This window comes from Anabrus simplex, chromosome 6 (assembly GCF_040414725.1).
Source record: "Anabrus simplex isolate iqAnaSimp1 chromosome 6, ASM4041472v1, whole genome shotgun sequence".
NCBI lineage: Eukaryota > Metazoa > Arthropoda > Insecta > Orthoptera > Tettigoniidae > Anabrus > Anabrus simplex.
Genome location: NC_090270.1, coordinates 170,057,435 through 170,075,519, shown reverse-complemented (window position 1 = coordinate 170,075,519; position 18,085 = coordinate 170,057,435). Strand labels below are relative to the sequence as shown.

Below are 18,085 nucleotides of genomic sequence, written 5' to 3'. Positions count from 1 at the left end.
TGATCATAAATTAAAATTATTAGTGATAGGGAAATCCAGAAAACTCTGTTGTTTTAAACGATAGAATGTACCTTTGCAGTACTACCATCAAAAGGCAGTGTGAATAGACACACAGATATTTAAGGACTGGTTTTACAATCATTTTGTGAAACAAATGATAGCCTAACTAATTAAGCAGTCACTGCCAATCAAAGCAGTGCTCTTGATTGACAATGCACCTTCTCATCCACAGGAAAGTGAACTTAAAGAAGGTGATATTTACGTGAAATACCTTCCACCTAATGTAACTTCTATTCTCTAACCTATGGACCAAGGCGTTATTGCTGCTTTAAAGAAGAACTACAGGTCATCTCTGTTACAGCAATTGGTTGAGGAAGGCATCGATATTCCAACATTTTGGAATGACTTCAGTTTGTTGGATGTAATATAGTAAGTGAAATTGAATCAAGTTGTAGTAAAGCTAATGCAGTGAGCTCGCAGTTGTGATCAACACTGTTCTGTAAGAAGGAAGTCAGCTCCTGGACGATTTACATCGGTCTGTATTTAGACCAACTTTGCTTTATGGGAACGGAAGCTCGGTGGACTCAGATATCGTATTCATAAGTCAGAAGTAACAGACATGAAAGTAGCGAGAATGATTGCTGGTACAAACAGGTGGGAACAATGGCAGGAGGACACTCGAGATAAAGGCTAAGTTATGAATGAACTTGTTGGATGAAGCTGTACGCATAAACCGGCTTCGATAGTGGGGTCATGTATGGCGAATGGAGGAGGATAGGTTACTTAGGAGAATAATGGACTCTGTTACAGACGGTAAGAGAAGTAGAGGGAGGCCAGGATGATGATAGTTAGACTCTGTTTCTAACGATTTAAAGATAAGAGGTATAGAACTAAATGAGGCCACTGCACTAGTTGTAAATAGAGGATTGTGGCAACATTTAGTAAATTCACAGAGGCTTGCAGACTGAATGCTGAAAGGCATAAAGGTCTATAATGATGTATCTGTACGCACTGCCAAGCACGGCATTTTGCTGCGGAAATGGTAATATTTGTTCCCGCGATGGTTTGGTTTATTTTCCACAACCTCAAGTAAACGACGTACTTACAGGTATGATGCTATATGATAACGGTTTCATGAACCATATAAGGCAGTATGATAGTACAATGTCCTATGCATCCTTCTCTGCTAACCGTAGCCACATTCCAGGATTACGCCCTTACTGTTTTAAGCTTCAGGGGATGATTCATAGATATATTTCAGATTTACTGCCTACTGAAAACTGCTGAGCATTATACGGCCAGCTTTATGTGATAGATTCAAATCTAGCCAACAGAATTCGTTGAGAAAATTCTATAAATTCCTCTCTTAATCCAGAGGCAATTGAAAGTTTGCTAAATAACCCATATGCTACGTCATATCATAATGCTGGCAAAACAATGAGACATGAAATAAGTTTGCAGCTATTGCTGCGACAGGCCAATAGTAGTGAACACAATCAGCTCTATAACTATAAAAGTAATTGTAAAAATTATACTTTACCTTCATATACTGTTTAATCAAGGCTCGATGAGATTCCTCACATGAAGCATCCTTTTGTAATTTACGTAAAACAAACTCAGGATTGTATTTCGAATGGGTCCTTCGGCAAAATAGTTTCTCAAAATCCTTGAGAGGCTTCTCAGGAGAGTACATCGTTAGTTTTCTAAAATGATAATAAAATTTTCTTCTCAGTATCTATACTTACGTCAACATGATATTGAAATTTATATTTTGCCATGGTTATATTCCAAACATTACACTGAACTCCAGGACAGAAAACACAAATTATCTTCAGAAAAGCAATAATTCTCAATGACTATGTAATAAAAGTCCTAAATCTGTTGGCCCTGTTTTTTCACTGATTGACTGACAGTTCAGTCCATGAGGCATTAACACTGAAGCAAACTACTCAATGACAAGAAGGAAGAATGAACCTATCAGGTTAAGGAACAGATATGCTTAATAAAGGCAGTATTGTGTGTCTTTGCATGAAGTTCTATTGTCTACATCTATACATGAAGAAGTAGATAATGTAGACTCTGTAATTCAGGTAATCTACTTTTATGATTGGTGAACTTGAGTCTACAATGCTTCTGCACAGTGCTTTGGTGACAATGAAGATTGGCAGTTGGTGGGGAAAAAAGATGAAATACTAATTAATATTTCTCACAAACCATACCCTTCAAATGCAGATGTAGCACATTTCTGGTTAAATCTAAATTTCAGAAGTTTTGAAAATAATGTGCAATCTAGAAAAGAAATGGCTCTTAATATTTTTACTTTGACTGGTTATTGTAGTATTGTAGTGAAGCCCCATGTTTGTTCTCAAGTAAACATTTGTAATAAGTCCAACAGAAGTACAATTTGAGCCAAAAAGGAATAACAGTCTTCATGATTTTGCACATAAGACTGGGATATTTCATAATGACCAGTTTTTTAAAAATATCACTGATGCAATAGTGTTTCCAAGTATGAATAAAAATTACTTAATTCTAAAGCTTCAGAAAATACTAACTTCTGTGTTCTCTAATTAGTCATTATTTAGAAACTGTCTAAATTTTGATAGCTTATCAAAACTATATTTATGGTGACCATTGTTTGAGTTGATCTGATTTATTGGAAGTTAAATCTTTAGTAAATTTTATTTTAAAATTAAGTTGAGATAAGGTCAAAGTATCCGACACCAATGAATAAGGAGGGATTATTTCATGCGTCTGGACAAAGTTCACTGATATTGTAAAGCTTGTAATGTTAATTTTTCTCTAGGCATCAAATGTTAAAGGTTAATTTCATGTGTCGTTCAGTCAAATTTATTATTAATATTATTACTATCTATTATACTCACAAAATGACAGCTAACTATACTGCAGATGATTATGGATTTTCTCAAACATAATGTCCTTCTAGTTACATTAAAAAATTCCTGCAGAGTCCAGAGTCTGGATTGTTGGATTTCACGCGTGTTAGTGTCATCTGGCTTATTGTCGAACTCTGGCTTACGTAAATTTAATGTCTAGCACATCTAATAATAATAATAATTTTAAAAAATTCCAGCTCGGGTTAAATGAATGAGTAAGGGTCATGAGTTTAAATATTGCTTGATCTTGTTGTAAGATGTTAAAGTGTGCTCAATTAGGATGAATATGAGCGTCGAATATGGCAGAATCCCGACAGATCGTTTACTATATTTATTGAATTATTGAATTCATTTATTGAATTTTATTTGAAGAGTACGCGTTTGGTGAAACGTAATTTCTTCAAATGTGGAGCACATGTTGACTGATAAATGTAGATTTAAGTAATAATAATGTCATGACTCATGAACCATGAACCATGAATGTGAATGTTAATGTTTGACCTGTACTATGTGCATATCTGTAGACGACAATTCTTCCAGATATCAACCGCTGATGTTATTATGACCAATGTTGTGAAATTTTCATCATCTTTGACTAAGTGATCACTCAGATTTCATCACATATCTGAGAGTCATAAATTGATTTTTTTAACCGATACTGTCATCGTGACATTTCATGTGCCTAGGGTAAAAAATCAAAATATAAAATTCAAAGTCTTCCACGAACGTATTATCAAGGTTTTTCCCCGAGCGTGGCGTATCATTTGAGACCTTACAAGAGGGCATTGAGAGACGACGCGGGGTGTATTGGAAGACTGACGGTGAGGTAGCGTGTACAATTTAGTGCAGTTTATGAACCTCTTTGGTGCAAGACAATATTCTTAAGGTTGCAAAAGAAAACAAAAATTAAAACTGTAAACAAAATCGTAGTGAGAAAGACAATCAGACAGAATTAGCTTGAAATTGTCCAACTCCATGGCTAACTTGTTATAATACTGGCCTCTGGTCTCACGTTCAATTCCCAGCTGGGTCAGGGATTTTAACCTTCACCGGTTAACTCCTCTGGCTTGGGCGCTGGGTGTTTGTGCCATGAAAAGTCTTAGAATTCATCCAAGGTAGGCCCCCATCCTCACAGTAATTGTGCAGGTCACCATGGGCATCAACCTGAAAGACATGCACCAGGCCGCTCTGGAGGCCACACATCATCATCATTAGCTTTAAATCTTTGTTCACCAACTTACGTGGACAAGATGCTTGTGTTGATGGTCTTCTGATGTCACAAAAAGTGGATAAATTTAGTAAGTAAATAGGAATGGATGGTTCTGTAGTAACAGAAGGATGGTGTCACTGTTAGAAAAAAAGAGAAAATGTTGTATATAAGAGGAATGACCAAACATTTTGTCTCAGTGTCCTTCCCAAATGTGTGAACAACACAGACAAGACAGGACTGAATTATTTTGCCTTGCCTAAGCATTCATACTTGTTCAAAGAAAAATGTGTTAAAGGTTTTTAAAACAGCCAAGGAACGATTGGCATTCTGCTGTGTAAATGTCTAGTGAAAATAAAACAGTGTTGGTAATTGGAAAAAACTGGAGCCCAAAAAGCTGGAACCCGCAATGATTTAGGAGGTTTTAATATGTTTCCAGTTGATTATCATTAAAATTATGGACAGCAGCTTCAATATTCAATGAATGGCTGTTGAAGTGGGACAATGGGCTCAACCGACAGTTTTGCTAGTTGATAACAGCGCAGCACACATTGTAAATTGTGGACTGAACAATATTAACCCATTAGTGCCCACTGATATCATATGGTATCGGAGAGTAGTGAAAGTTAAGTGAGCTGGTACTAGCTAGAATTGCAAAAGGTGTTTAGTTGTAATTTTATACGTTCTTTGGGTTGAAGTGATATTATACCTGAGGAAGCTTCTGACACTTACAAGTGGTTTGTTGGTTGGAGCAGTTGTGAAGTCAACTGTGATTTTCAGGAGTGAAAATCATAGTCGTTTGATATGTATGAGTATAATATTACCCATAGTATCCACTATTTCTTTCTAATCAGTATATTACAATGTTAACAATGAATCAAAGAAACCCTATGTACCATTTGGATTTTAACAACGTTAATTGTGACAAAACAGAGAGGCCCCTAAATGCATCATATCATATGGTAAGTAAAGTAAACTCGTGTCCTCATCCTAAGATGGTGCAGCTCTTTATATCATATGGTATCACTGGTTGATTATATCAAGCCACTGATAATGTCATGTTTAAATATTTGTTATATTGTACACTCAAAGATTACATATGTGGTAAATGTGTTTGGTTACATATTTGTTTGTTTATTTATTTATTTACCTATCTTTCATTATTCCAGTGGTGGATTGACCTTATCAGAAGTAATGGATATATTTGAAGCAGACTATGAGTTAGAATATCACATTGAGGATATATTTATTGAAACACCAGATGGTACTGTTGACTCAGATAAAGATTCAGCCAATGAAGATGAGGGAGTAACGGTTTATAATCTAAGTGACATCAGTTGCTTGTTGCAGCTGAAATACGTCTGGCAAACAATGAATGTATTGGAGGAGATTATGAACCCCTGGAATTTCCTCTGGTACCTTCTTGCCATCCATGCAGCCTATGGAAAAAATCAACAACAACAACAACATGAAAAAAGAAACTCCTGAGTGGATTCTAGAAATATTAGCCAACCCAGCTATTATCAATGGATTGATGGTAACTTAGAACATGTTGATACTTCCTCCCCTCCTCCTGACTACACAACTTTTTCAAATATGTCCTGTGTTGATTTATTTGAATTGTCTTTTGATGATGAAACACTAGAATACCTTGCTGAAGAGAGTAAGCATTATGCACAGTATAAAAATCAAATCAACCTTGAAATAACTGTGCTAGAACTGCGATGCTTCATTGCTATTTTGATTATAAGTGGGTACAAACCGTTGCTTTCAAAGATGATGTATTGCAAAGCTAATGAAGGCCTCGGGTTCGATTCCCGGCCAGGTCAGGGATTTTTACCTGGACCTGAGAACTGGTTCAGGGTCCACTCAGTCTATGTGATTAGACTTGAGGAGCTATCTGATGGTGAGATAGCAGCCCCGGTCTAGAAAGCCAGTAATAATGGCTGAGAGGATTCGTCGTGCTGACCACACGACACCTCATAATCTGCAAGTCTTCGGGCTGAGCAGCGGTTGCTTGGTAGGCCAAGGCTCCTCAAGGGCTGTAGTGCCATTGGGTTTGGTTTGGTTTGTATTCTAAACAATGGTAGTAGTGTAACTGCCCAGTGATACCATTTATGATATCAGTTAATATCTTGTAAAATAAGTTCTTGTTTGAAAAGATTGAGATATTTCTCCAATTCTTATACCCTAACAATAAAAAATTAATGAAAATATCAACAAAATAGAAAAAATATTTTCTGGGCACTAACAGGTTAATGCAGTTTTCTTATAGCCCAATATGATTTCGCTAATACAGCCATGTGACCAGGGAGTCTTCCAAACCCTAAAAGCATATTATCATCGTGAGATGCGAACAATAATATTACAAAGTATGGAGGACACACAAGAAATGAGTGCTAATGCGCTGGCAAAGAAAACCAATGTGCTTGATGCTCTCCATCTTATAGCCATGTCAAGGGATAACATGCCAACAAATGCAATTCCAGAGTGTTTCCAGCATGGAGGATTTTCAAAAATTGTTCCAGAAACTGATGAAATTGAAGACACAGAGATTCATCTATAAGGCATGACAGAAGATGAATTTCAGGAATAGACGGGTATTGATGAAGGCACAATACTACCATGGTGTAAGTATAATGATGAGGCGGATCGCTGACTCAATTGCGCTCCGTCTTGCGCATGACGTAACATTGGGAGCAGCGGGGAGAACTGGCGAGGCAGGGAAAAGCACGTCTAATTCGCAGTCAATTGAAATATGTTTATGTAGATAATTGTATGTGGTACTAGGAAAAGTATTTCTTAGTCTTCGTGAAAGGAACATGTGATGCAATGTCGGGTTGTGCTATGTATGGTTTCACGGTTTCAACAACCACTCCGAGAAAACAAAAGGATCGAATATAATATATTTGGATTTCTGCAGGACAAAGATGTAGCGAGCTCGTGGGTGAGTGCTTGTCGAAGGGAGGACAAGTTTAATTTAAAGCACAGTAAGTTATGGTTTCTAAAAGTAGAACGTTTGTTATAACATGACAAATAAGCTAAAATGCAGTGAAATATTTGTCAAATTATTTCTCATTAAGGTTGAAACCTTGGAATAGGCCTACACGCATTTTCAGACTGTAAATTTATATAACGTTAGAAATGATCAGACAAACCAAATAATATTTACGAGTGGATATTATTATTATTTTTATCTCGTGTATGCTCTCTTCACTTCACTGAAAACAGTTTTGAAATTCCACTACGACAGTAATTACTGTTAAACTACACTCCAGTGAACAGTAGAAATTTAGAAGAAAATGCCATTCCAACTGAAAATCCACTGATTTAGACAAGCAAATCAGTTTGTTACATGATGTCAATAAATTAATAATGTCCATGAGAGTTGGCCAACATAAAATCTTACTTCCATTTCAGAAAAGGGATTCTACTAAGCATCAAGTCCCTAGTTAACCTTTTCAAATATTTGAAGTTGATGTAATATAACTTATTGTCTAAATAAAGATATTTGCTGGGCTGAGTGGCTCAGACGGTTAAGGCACTGGCCTTCTAACCCCAACTTGGCAGGTTCGATCATGGCTCAGTCTGGTGGTATTTGAAGGTGCTCAAATACGACAGCCTCGTGTCGGTAGATTTACTGGCACGTAAAAGAACTCCTGCGGGACTAAATTCCGGCACCTCGGCGCCTCCGAAGACTGTAAAAAGTAGTTAGTGGGACGTAAAGCAAATAACAAATAATAATAAATAAATAAAGATATTTTAGAGAAATGTTTCTTATATCTTAGAGGAATGGGAAGCTCCAAAGATCACCCAACTCTTCTGGACATTAAATACAGGGTGAACCGAAATTTGCGCACTAGGGCGTCACAGCGCTACTCCTCACATGCCAGCAATAAAAAAATGTCTCTCACAAAAGTTTGTTCTGTGAGTATATCCGGCAGAAAAAGGACGTTGAAGAGTGGCAATTTGGCAACACTGTAACCATATGTAGGGTAACTATTTCTGTCAGCATTTTTAGTCATGCTGTACAGTTGTTGCAGTGGATAGAGTTTTGGGTTAGCATGCAGGAGGTCGAGGGGTCAATCCTGGGCTGAGGCATATGTTTTTTATTTCGTAAATGTAGTTCAGGTGGTATGGTATCTGGCATCTTAATCGTCAACAGCGATTGCAGCGGGTCCTCTAGAAACCATTTCCACTTACATACTACAATCCTAGAAATGGACAAGCAATCATTTTCATTGGTCAGCTTTGAAAGATGCCCTTTCCACGTCGTGGGTGTGAATTTATTTGCTGTTGATGATTAAGATGCCAAATACCATACCACCTGGACTACATTATTTTACGAGAATAGAAAATCAAAAGAACAAAATAAAGTAAAAATGAAATCTAGGAGATAAAATGAAGGACAAAGAAGTTAAATAACACATAGAGTTTACCTCCAAAAAACAAAGATAATATGACTATCCATCGAGGCACAGTCATACAAAACCCAAAATTGGTGATTGTGGAAGTCTAGGGAGAAACTCTGATACGCAAAATTAAATTTTACATTACCACAGAAGTTACTTAAATCAAATAAAGGTCGAAACAGAAGAAAGAATAAATTAAATTAACCATCAGAAAACACCGCTTACCGCAAGAGGCCGGCAACCCCAGAAGGCTGGAGTCCTGATACGGGACGGACGCAGAGCGTGTCCAGCCGCTAAGGTGATCAGTATTCAAAGACACGGACAGTTGCCTCGCTCTCACAAGGAGCCCTAAACCGGAAATCGAGCTATCACAAAGATATCAATAAGGACACAGAATTTCCCCAGATCTCTGTATCCACCAATGGAAAAGGTCGTTATTCCAACCAATGAAAATACATCTCGATTACAGTCCAGTAAATTCTAGAAGATTGTTGATGTAATTTGAACTGCATCACCTATAATCTCCGCATGGCAGCACATACTGCTACAAAAGTTATGTATCAAAATGAACATACCTTTATACAATATTACAAAAGTTTCTTCCAAAATAATCCTGTTTTTAAAGAGTTCATTGATTCAAAATATTTTTCTTCTTCAAGCACATCAGTAACAATAATTTAAAAGAACTAATTTTCAATATATTCTTCAGTAATGTCTTTTGTTGAGAGTCTAAGAAACCTTATTCTAATTAAAATTTTCCCAATCAACATAATTTTCAGTACATAAATTTCTTGCATAAAGCTCTTCAGAATAAAGTCTTTAAATGTTCCTTTTTTTTCTTTTCACAAACAGCCATTTTACATAAAAAATTTAAAATGATGACAAGGCCAAAATTAAATAACATATTACATGACAAGTATTTTGATGGCTTCACTGATTTCTGCACACGGCTGTTCAAACGTCGCTCACACAATTGAGTGTTTATTTGAAGAAGATTGTGTTAGTGACTTTAAACATATATTTTTGTAGAAGACAATGAAAACAAGATAATTTACTGTTAATATGGAAACTCAAGAGTCTATTAGAGTTTGATGATGATGATATTTGTTGTTTCAAGGGGCCTAACATCTAAGGTCATCGGCCCCCATTAGAATTTGGTTTACCTCACAGATATTTTCAAGCTTTCAGAGTAGTAGGTAAAATGTGAGCAAAGAAATGGAGATTATGAAAAAATAATAAAAGTCTGCAGAATATGTTTTTGCAATAATAACAAATTCAAGTTCACAAAAAATTGTTGCTCATTAGTTTCAGTAGGAACCTCATAAAATCAGTCTAAATTTGAGGAACATATACATTCAACACTGGATGAAGTTATGTACAGAGAGGTAGGAATATGACTTGATTTTCATTTGTTTGTTCCTTTCATTTACTCAACACTGACTGAGTACATTTCTGTTGGTGGCATACCATTCCTGCCATAAATAGTTAAGACACAGTATATTTTAAAAGAATTTCAAGTTACCAGTGAGCAATCAAGATGTACACAACTTACAGAAACTCTTTCACCTATTCATAGATCACCAAGAACAATAAAGATCAACAGAAATAGGGACAACTTAAACAGATATTAATGCTGTAGAAGTAGAAGCAACCAGCTTTGTAATTATCATGAAATAAACCTTTATTATATTTCATTTTCAATAATTATTCTAAAACAAATTAAAATGTAAAAATGTAATGTAGACTTAGGAAAAAAAATGGTATTCTCCAGACTTTTCACAAATTCCAATGGTTCATTCTTTTAATTAACACGTTCACTGCGTATTAGCAGAGCGTGACATACCCGCCAACCTGAGCAAAATATTTGTGTGGGACTATTTAAAAGTTGTAACTATCGAAGTTTTGTACGTTGGTAGGACGAGTTCTATCGAACTCGTGGACTCATCCCACTCACGCGCCTGGTGCGTGACCTGCACAGTGGTTGAAATCGAGAAGTAATACTGCTCACCAGACGGATCACGCGCCACGCGCGTTGGTAGATTACTGTGCATTATTTACCGCGGATAGCAAATAAATGCATAAAGTATGTTACAGACATAAATATATTCATATTTACACTTCTCTATTACAGAAATTGACAAACAAAAATGAAATACTTTGGCTAATTGGGTGGGTCTTGTGATGTTGAAGGAACCACATTGTCGGCCATCAGAAAAAAATATAAATAAAACGATAACATAAGCATCACGACACTGTCGTGGGTTGTACTGCTATCATACTATAGTGGGTGGTAGACTATTATACAATAGTGATAAGTGATCAGAAGTACGTACAGTGGAGTATAATATGATATTAGCAATACCGTAGAAAGCTCAGTGTACCAAAGTATAGTAGTGAAATAGATAATGTGAAATAATAATAATAATAATAATAATAATAATAATAATAATAATAATAACAATAATAATAATAATGAATGATTTAAACCAAGGAAATGCACAGTGAGAAGGAGCTAGGCCAATAGGAAGACCAAAAAGATAACGATGTCAATACAATATATATTTAACAATAAAACATAACAACAAGTTAATAAAATCGAAGATAAATTTATAACAAATGGTGAAAGATGAATATACCAGAGTAGAGAAAATCCAAAAAGTGTGCCACATTTACAAATTGAATATCCAAAAAAGCATAAGGGGAAAGCCTAATAAATAATTTACCAATGTACAATAAATATAAAAACTAAATAGGACAGCAGGAGTAAAGACCAGAGAGAAAAGAAGGACGAAAGAAAGGGGGAAGGGAAGTGACATAAGGATTAGGGCGGAGAAAGGATTTTCTTCACCGGGTATTCCAAGATTCACCAAATTTTTTTTTTACATAGGTCCAAGAAGACATCTGAAATGATTATAAATAATTCATAATTGTCCGTAGCGCATGTTCGTATAGTGATGCAGTCTATGAGCTTTAAAAATGTAGCATACCAACATGACGGAAGAAAATTTGAACTGGCAAGAGGCCGGATGAAAATTAAAGTCCAGATGAAGATAAATTACAATAAGTCTTGCTCACCAAATAGCTTGAAGACAGAGTCCAGATGGAATAGACATGATTACAAGAGGCACAGTAGTTTGGCACTCCACCACTCCGCTATGAAACCCGACTCAAATATGGAGAAGCGGAGTGGGCAAAATATAGTGGAATAGAATATTCCAGAAAAGTAGGGAAGGCTACAAGCCATTGAGTTTGAGAAACATGAGGTCATGTGTACAGACAGCGCACAGGCAACGGCGAAGTGCAGCGAGGATGACGTAATCACACTGGTAGAGCATAGGTGAGCGGAGTGCTTGAAGCGGCGAGGATGAGGTCGAGGCGAACAGCAGTATGTAAGGTAGGGAAATGTACTGTAGATACGGCGATCGTAATAACCCAGTCAAAAATGATTACTGCACGTTCTTTCAAGTTACTTACAAGTGTGATGAGGAATAAATAACAATTAGTTCTTTCGTGTTATACACATATATGATGCAAGAATAAACGACAATTACAAGTTCAGTTCTTTTACTGAACATATTGCAGTAGTGGAATTTATTTATTTCAAAAGCGGAACCACTCGTAATTCTCCTGAATTAATAAGCAGAAAATGCAGTGTCTTAGCTCGCATTGAAGTGGTCTTGCTGCTCAAAGATCCCATAAATGAATGATGATGTATGATGACAACTCTGGAGAGGAAATACGCAGGAAACGGAATATGCATGCGCAAATATGGCTACGGATGTATCTGGTAGTAGACTGGACTTAATACGATGTGTGGGATGACAATTAGAACCTTTCTCACCATGCGGGAAACCTGTGATTACATTTCCTACAACCGTCCCATGATGCGCTAGGCGCGTGCTCCGCACCTGCTTATAAAATAGCGTCACGCGCCCAGCACGTGATCCGCATTGAACGTGTTAATGATAACTCAGATTCTGCTCCATTCTCTCAAAAAATATTATAAACAGAAATACTGACAAGGTTTAATATTGTGCATGGTACATGAATAAATATTACAACTTCAAAGTTTTGGAATTCTACTTACACTTTTCCAATGCCATACATCAGCATTAAGTGATGTTTCAAGTTAATCAATAATGAACATCTCTGGAATCCTATAACACACTTCTGGAGCAAGGTGGTGTTTTCTGGCACTCGACATAAGAGAGTCTCTTCATCTTCTTCACCCTCATCTGTTTCTTCATCATTTACATTATTAATTTGGTCTGACATTCCAGGACCCGGAATCGGTTCAAGAAGGGCCTTAAAAAAGTATAAAAATATGTTCTACAATTTACCACCGATTTTCAGTTAAAATCGAATTCAGAAAGTTCTCTGTCATAAATTTTATTCCTTACTTTTATTAAAAGCATAATACAAATTGGAATTAGTAATAAACTAACAGAAATAGCACTGAGGATAATTAATAATAATAATATAATTTCACACAGCAATGAAGAACATAATCAGAAATAAAGTAAAAGTAATTGATGTTGTGATAAGTGTGCCGCCAAGAAAGAACAACAGAATTGCAGTTTTGTCATCAAGAAAGGAAAGCAGGATTTCATTTTTGTTTGTAATGTATTGTGAGAAATGAAGAAATAAGAAATAAGAAATAAGACTCTGCTGGAATACTTTTTATGTTTGTAATAATTTTTTTTTAGGGAAACATCAAGATATATGGAACTGTAAATGAACATTGCAATATGCGAGAATTGTTTTGAAGTGATTTTTTTTTGTATGTAAATTTTACGTAATTGATAATTTAAATTAATGTCAGCAAGCAAGAAAAAACCCCCAAAAAAACCACTTGGGACGTTTTAACTTGAAGAATTATTTGAAAATTATTTTTGTACTTCTGTATGTCAAAATTGTAATCTGATGGAAAATTGTGTATGGTGCTTTAATTTTGAAGCATCCTATACTGCACGTGAGGTTACAGATGTTGAAACAGGTGATGTAATCCTCTTGCATCAGTAAGCCAGGAAATGACCATATATGGTCATGCAATTGTATTGGCGAACGGGAATCTAGTGGAACAGTGTCCTATTGGTGGACTGGGATTTGTCAATTTCTGGCCTTAGGCCGTTTCGCGTGCGGGATGCGATTAGGCCGCGACTTTTCCATTTGTCCGTCCTCAAGTGCGTTGCGCTCGAGGAGTTCCCCTCGGGAACTCCTGTTTTCCGAGGTAAGTGCTAGTTTCATGTTATTTTCAATGTTTTCTTATTTTGTTTGATTTAATTTAATTCCTTTGCATTTCTGTATTTTCTTGCTTATGTCATTTTTCAAGGTTTTAAATTCAATGTGTCTGAGTTTACCCCAGATTTCCGGCGTTTGTAATTTCAAGTCTCACCTGTGTTTTTTAAAATCAATAATCCATTCATTTGTGTTTTTGGATTCGTAATTGTATCCGTTTGTCAAATGTGTTAAGTATCAGCTGTTCAGTCATTTAACTTTTTCTTGCAATTTTTCATGTGTTATTTTTAATATAGTTGTGCTAGAGGGTAATTCTTGTAAGTCTTTTCTCCCCCATAATGCCATACCTTATCTTGGACCTCATAGGGTTCCTGCACCTTCCATAATCCTCTCTTAGTTGCCATTATTAGGCGTATAAGTTCCCAGCGTACGATTTGATTTTGTGTATTTAGAAGTTTTCCGTCACGTTTCCAAGTTTTGATGTATATCCACCGCTTCCGTGTCATTTTACGATTTCATTTTTCATATTAAGTGTCAGTTTTATTTTTATTATTTTCATTATTATTTTCGTATTATTATTATCATTATCATTATTATTATTAGTATGGGTAGGCGTTATTAACTCGATAATGGTTACAGATGTATAACTCTGAATTATTACTATTTCCATTGGAAAGTAATGTAATTTTATGGATAAGAAGGGTGAAACATCTTTTATGCTCTTTTGACTTCACATAAAAGGTTAGTCAATATTTCATTAAAATAATGCTTGTATAGTGGTTATTTACAGGAGTGCAGACTTCGGGCCTATGAAGGTGATCCGTCGGATTTTGTTCAGGCCACACCTTCTGTGATACAGTGGCTGGATGGTTTGGTTTTGAGAGTATAGATATATTGTTGTTTCTTGTCATATATATTTATGTGTATATTGTACATGGTACTTTTTGTCATCTTTCCAACCAGCATAAATACTGTAATTCTGCATGTACAGTCATGCAATAAATAACAATAAAATAACAAGTAAATAATAGGGTATGGTTCCAGGATCAATTATCGGGTTTGATTTAGGATTTCTTCTTGATATCATAATCTTTTTCCAAGCATTTCTCCCGCTTAGGTTAGGGGTTCCCGTTCTTACATGTCTCTGCCAATCAAGGGTGCCATTGGGGGTGACACTCAGAAGTTTTATGTCCGTCTTCAGCCTTCTGGGCTGAGATAGAAGGCCCTTGTGGCCACAGATAATTCATTACCACATACAACATGGCCATACCAATGCATAAGGACCTCTTGCATCTTCATTTGTATAGGTCTCACTCCAAGAACAGCCGAGACATCTTCATTTCCATGACATGCACAGCTTGCACATGGTTGGCAGTGGCTGGTCAACATTCACATCCACAAATGGAAACTGGGCACATGACACCTTTGTAGACCTAGGTCTTCAGATGAGGGGGTATTCTGTGGTTACAGATAACTACAATGAACTGCTTCCACTTTAGCCAGCCAGTATTAACCAAGCACAGGCATCGGGAAGCATGTCTCCATCTGCACAGGTGAGGATGCCGATGATGATGATAATGCATGTTGTTTAAAGGGTCATTGGGCCTGCACAGGTGAGAGAGCCAAGGTATTTGAATTGCTCAGTTTTGTTTAGATCCTGATCATCACTTTGGATGGTTCCATCTGTCTACAGTGTGCACTTCATGTACAGTACTCAAAGTTTAGCTGCAGTCCATGTTTAAGTCTGATTTTCCACAATTCTGTTTAATTTTGCAAGGCCCTATGATCTTTACTAGCCAAGAAAACATTATCGGCATATACACTGGCATCAAAAAGTTTTAAAGTCACCTTAAGGAAACTCCAATTTTTGGTATATTTCTTAGACAGCAGATTAGTGATATTTCAAATTACATTTATTTAAAATCAAAATACAAGCACAGATGTCCATTATACACAAAATGACACACAATAAAGCAATTTAAGCTTCAGATAATGAAAAACAATGTCTTTTAGAGATACACTATTCAAACTTTGTGCTCGTCTATGTGTTCCCTTTTCACTCAGATTACTGCTTGACAAGTGTGAGATATTCTGGTTAGTTTCTCTAACATTTCTGAGATTATTGTTTTCCATGCTTGCAAAAGGCATTGCCAGATATCTTAACAACTACTTGACAGAAAATTGTTTTGCTTTATTGTATTTATTGTATTTATTCATGAACATAACAGGTGTTCAGCCCCAAATACATGTTCACAATGAAATAATCCAACCTAAGCCACCAGGTTCACAACAATAATACAAATTTAGCTGACTGCTGTTACCGTCCGACCGTGTCATCCCCCTGGTGAGAAGAAGGCCGCCTTCCCCATGATGACACGGCCGGCCCTAACTGTGGGGCCCTAAGGAAACCCCAACCATCCTACCAGATGACAGTGTGTTTTCTTCTCACCAATCCATTACGACGGTCCACATCTAACTGGATCCTCTCTCCTCCCCTATCCAACCTATTGTATTCTTCCCTTCCTTGGCTTATTTGGAGTGGGCCTTACCCACCCCGTCTTTCTCACTTGCCCATCCTCCTTTACTCCCTCCTAATATGCATGAATGGTGAGAAAAAAGCACCTGCCCTAATACTATAATAATAATAATAATAATAATAATAATAATAATAATAATAATAATAATAATAATAATAATAATAATAATAATAATAATAATAATAATAATAACAATGGACAACTCATATCACAAAAAAGGGTAAGGAAAGAAATATCCCCTGGGCATGCCATGAGGTTCGTTGGATACTCTGGAAATGTAAAACCCCCAAAATAGAGTCACCACAGCAGTCATCCTCAGAACCTCGTGCCATGCCCCTCATTCCGTTGAATTAAAACCCCAGAATCAAGAGAGAAATAATGATAAAGATAATAATAATAATATATATATGATAGCATTATTCCTAGCAGTCATTAGCTGTAGCAGCCACTTACTCAATGTTCAAACATGCTCATCAAGTGTCCTTATTGCGCACTTCACTTGCGTCACATTATTGTTCCTGACCTACACCTAATCAATACTCCAAACAACAACACTCAGCATTTCAGCACTAGCACACCTAATCAATACTCCAAACAACAATACTCAGCATTTCAGCACTTGCATTCCAACCAACTCTAACACAAACAGAAAGACCTTGCCTTCATGCAATCCCATATCATTACCCAACTCCACATACTTAACTAAGTACTCGACACAATTTCCATTTCAGATACACCACAAAATCAAAATTTACAAAATCGAAAATTTACAAAATAACACCACTTCTCACCACATTTCAACAATAGTCCTCAATAACTTCAACCATTTCATACCACCACTTCTCCAACACCTCATTTCAGCAATATGACACATCATAACTTTAATCATAACACATAATCTTAAATACCAAGCCCTCAATAACTCTACATATCACTTCTCCATCACCACATTTCAACCATCTTATACCACCACTTCTCCAATACCACATTTCAGCAATAGCCCTCAATAACTTATCCATCTCCGCCCTTTCCAAGACCACATTTCAGCAATATAGCACCAGCTCCACCTCATATACCACCTCTCCATCCAAAAAAATTCAGTAATAAATAATCAGATTAGATACCAAACCGCAACTTAATCATAACACATAATCATAAATACCAAGCCCTCAATAACTCTACATACCACTTCTCCATCACCACATTTCAACCATCTTATACCACCACTTCTCCAATACCACAAATACCAAACCGCCTTCCCTTACAAACTCATGAGTACACCACCACTTCTCCATACTTCTCCAACACCACATCGCAACATATACCACCTCTACTTCTTCGACAATAACACTCACCTTCTGCCCTCCACCATCTTATATCACCACTTCTCCAACACCACATTTCAACAATATAACACCTCCTAACTTAATCATAACACATAATCATAAATACTGTTGTATGTCCGGCGCTCCCTGCTCGCTCCACCAGCCAGCTGCACGCGCGCCTGTGTATCATTCTGCTAGCTTCGACGCGCAGCCCTCAGTGCGCGTGCCTGACCATCGAGTGTACTATAAATAGGAGCTCCCGGCCTGCTCACTTGCCCACTTGCCCCGGTGTCCAGCTCCAGAATACACCTTACGTCGAGCACGGAGGCTACTCCTCTTGAAAATGTGCTTCGACCAGGTGGACTGAATTTCTGGCAGTACGAGGTTTCACCTCTGGTCACCGCTCCCTTACCTGTTTCCGCTGCCTAAGTCCCGTAATTCTTTTACAAGCCATTTTCATTCCCTAACT

At 36.8% G+C, this 18,085-nt stretch overlaps 1 protein-coding gene across 1 annotated transcript in view; it reads right to left on the bottom strand.

The window, feature by feature from the left end:
• LOC136875922 (nipped-B protein) overlaps nt 1-18,085 on the bottom strand; it is a 140,503-nt gene that overhangs the window by 96,928 nt on the left and 25,490 nt on the right. Inside the window, exons 3-4 of the mRNA XM_068228256.1 lie at nt 12,604-12,821; nt 1,541-1,703 (exon numbers count right to left, since the gene is read on the bottom strand). Of these exons, the coding sequence (XP_068084357.1) occupies nt 1,541-1,703; nt 12,604-12,821 (381 nt within the window). The remainder of the gene's footprint in view (nt 1-1,540; nt 1,704-12,603; nt 12,822-18,085) is intronic.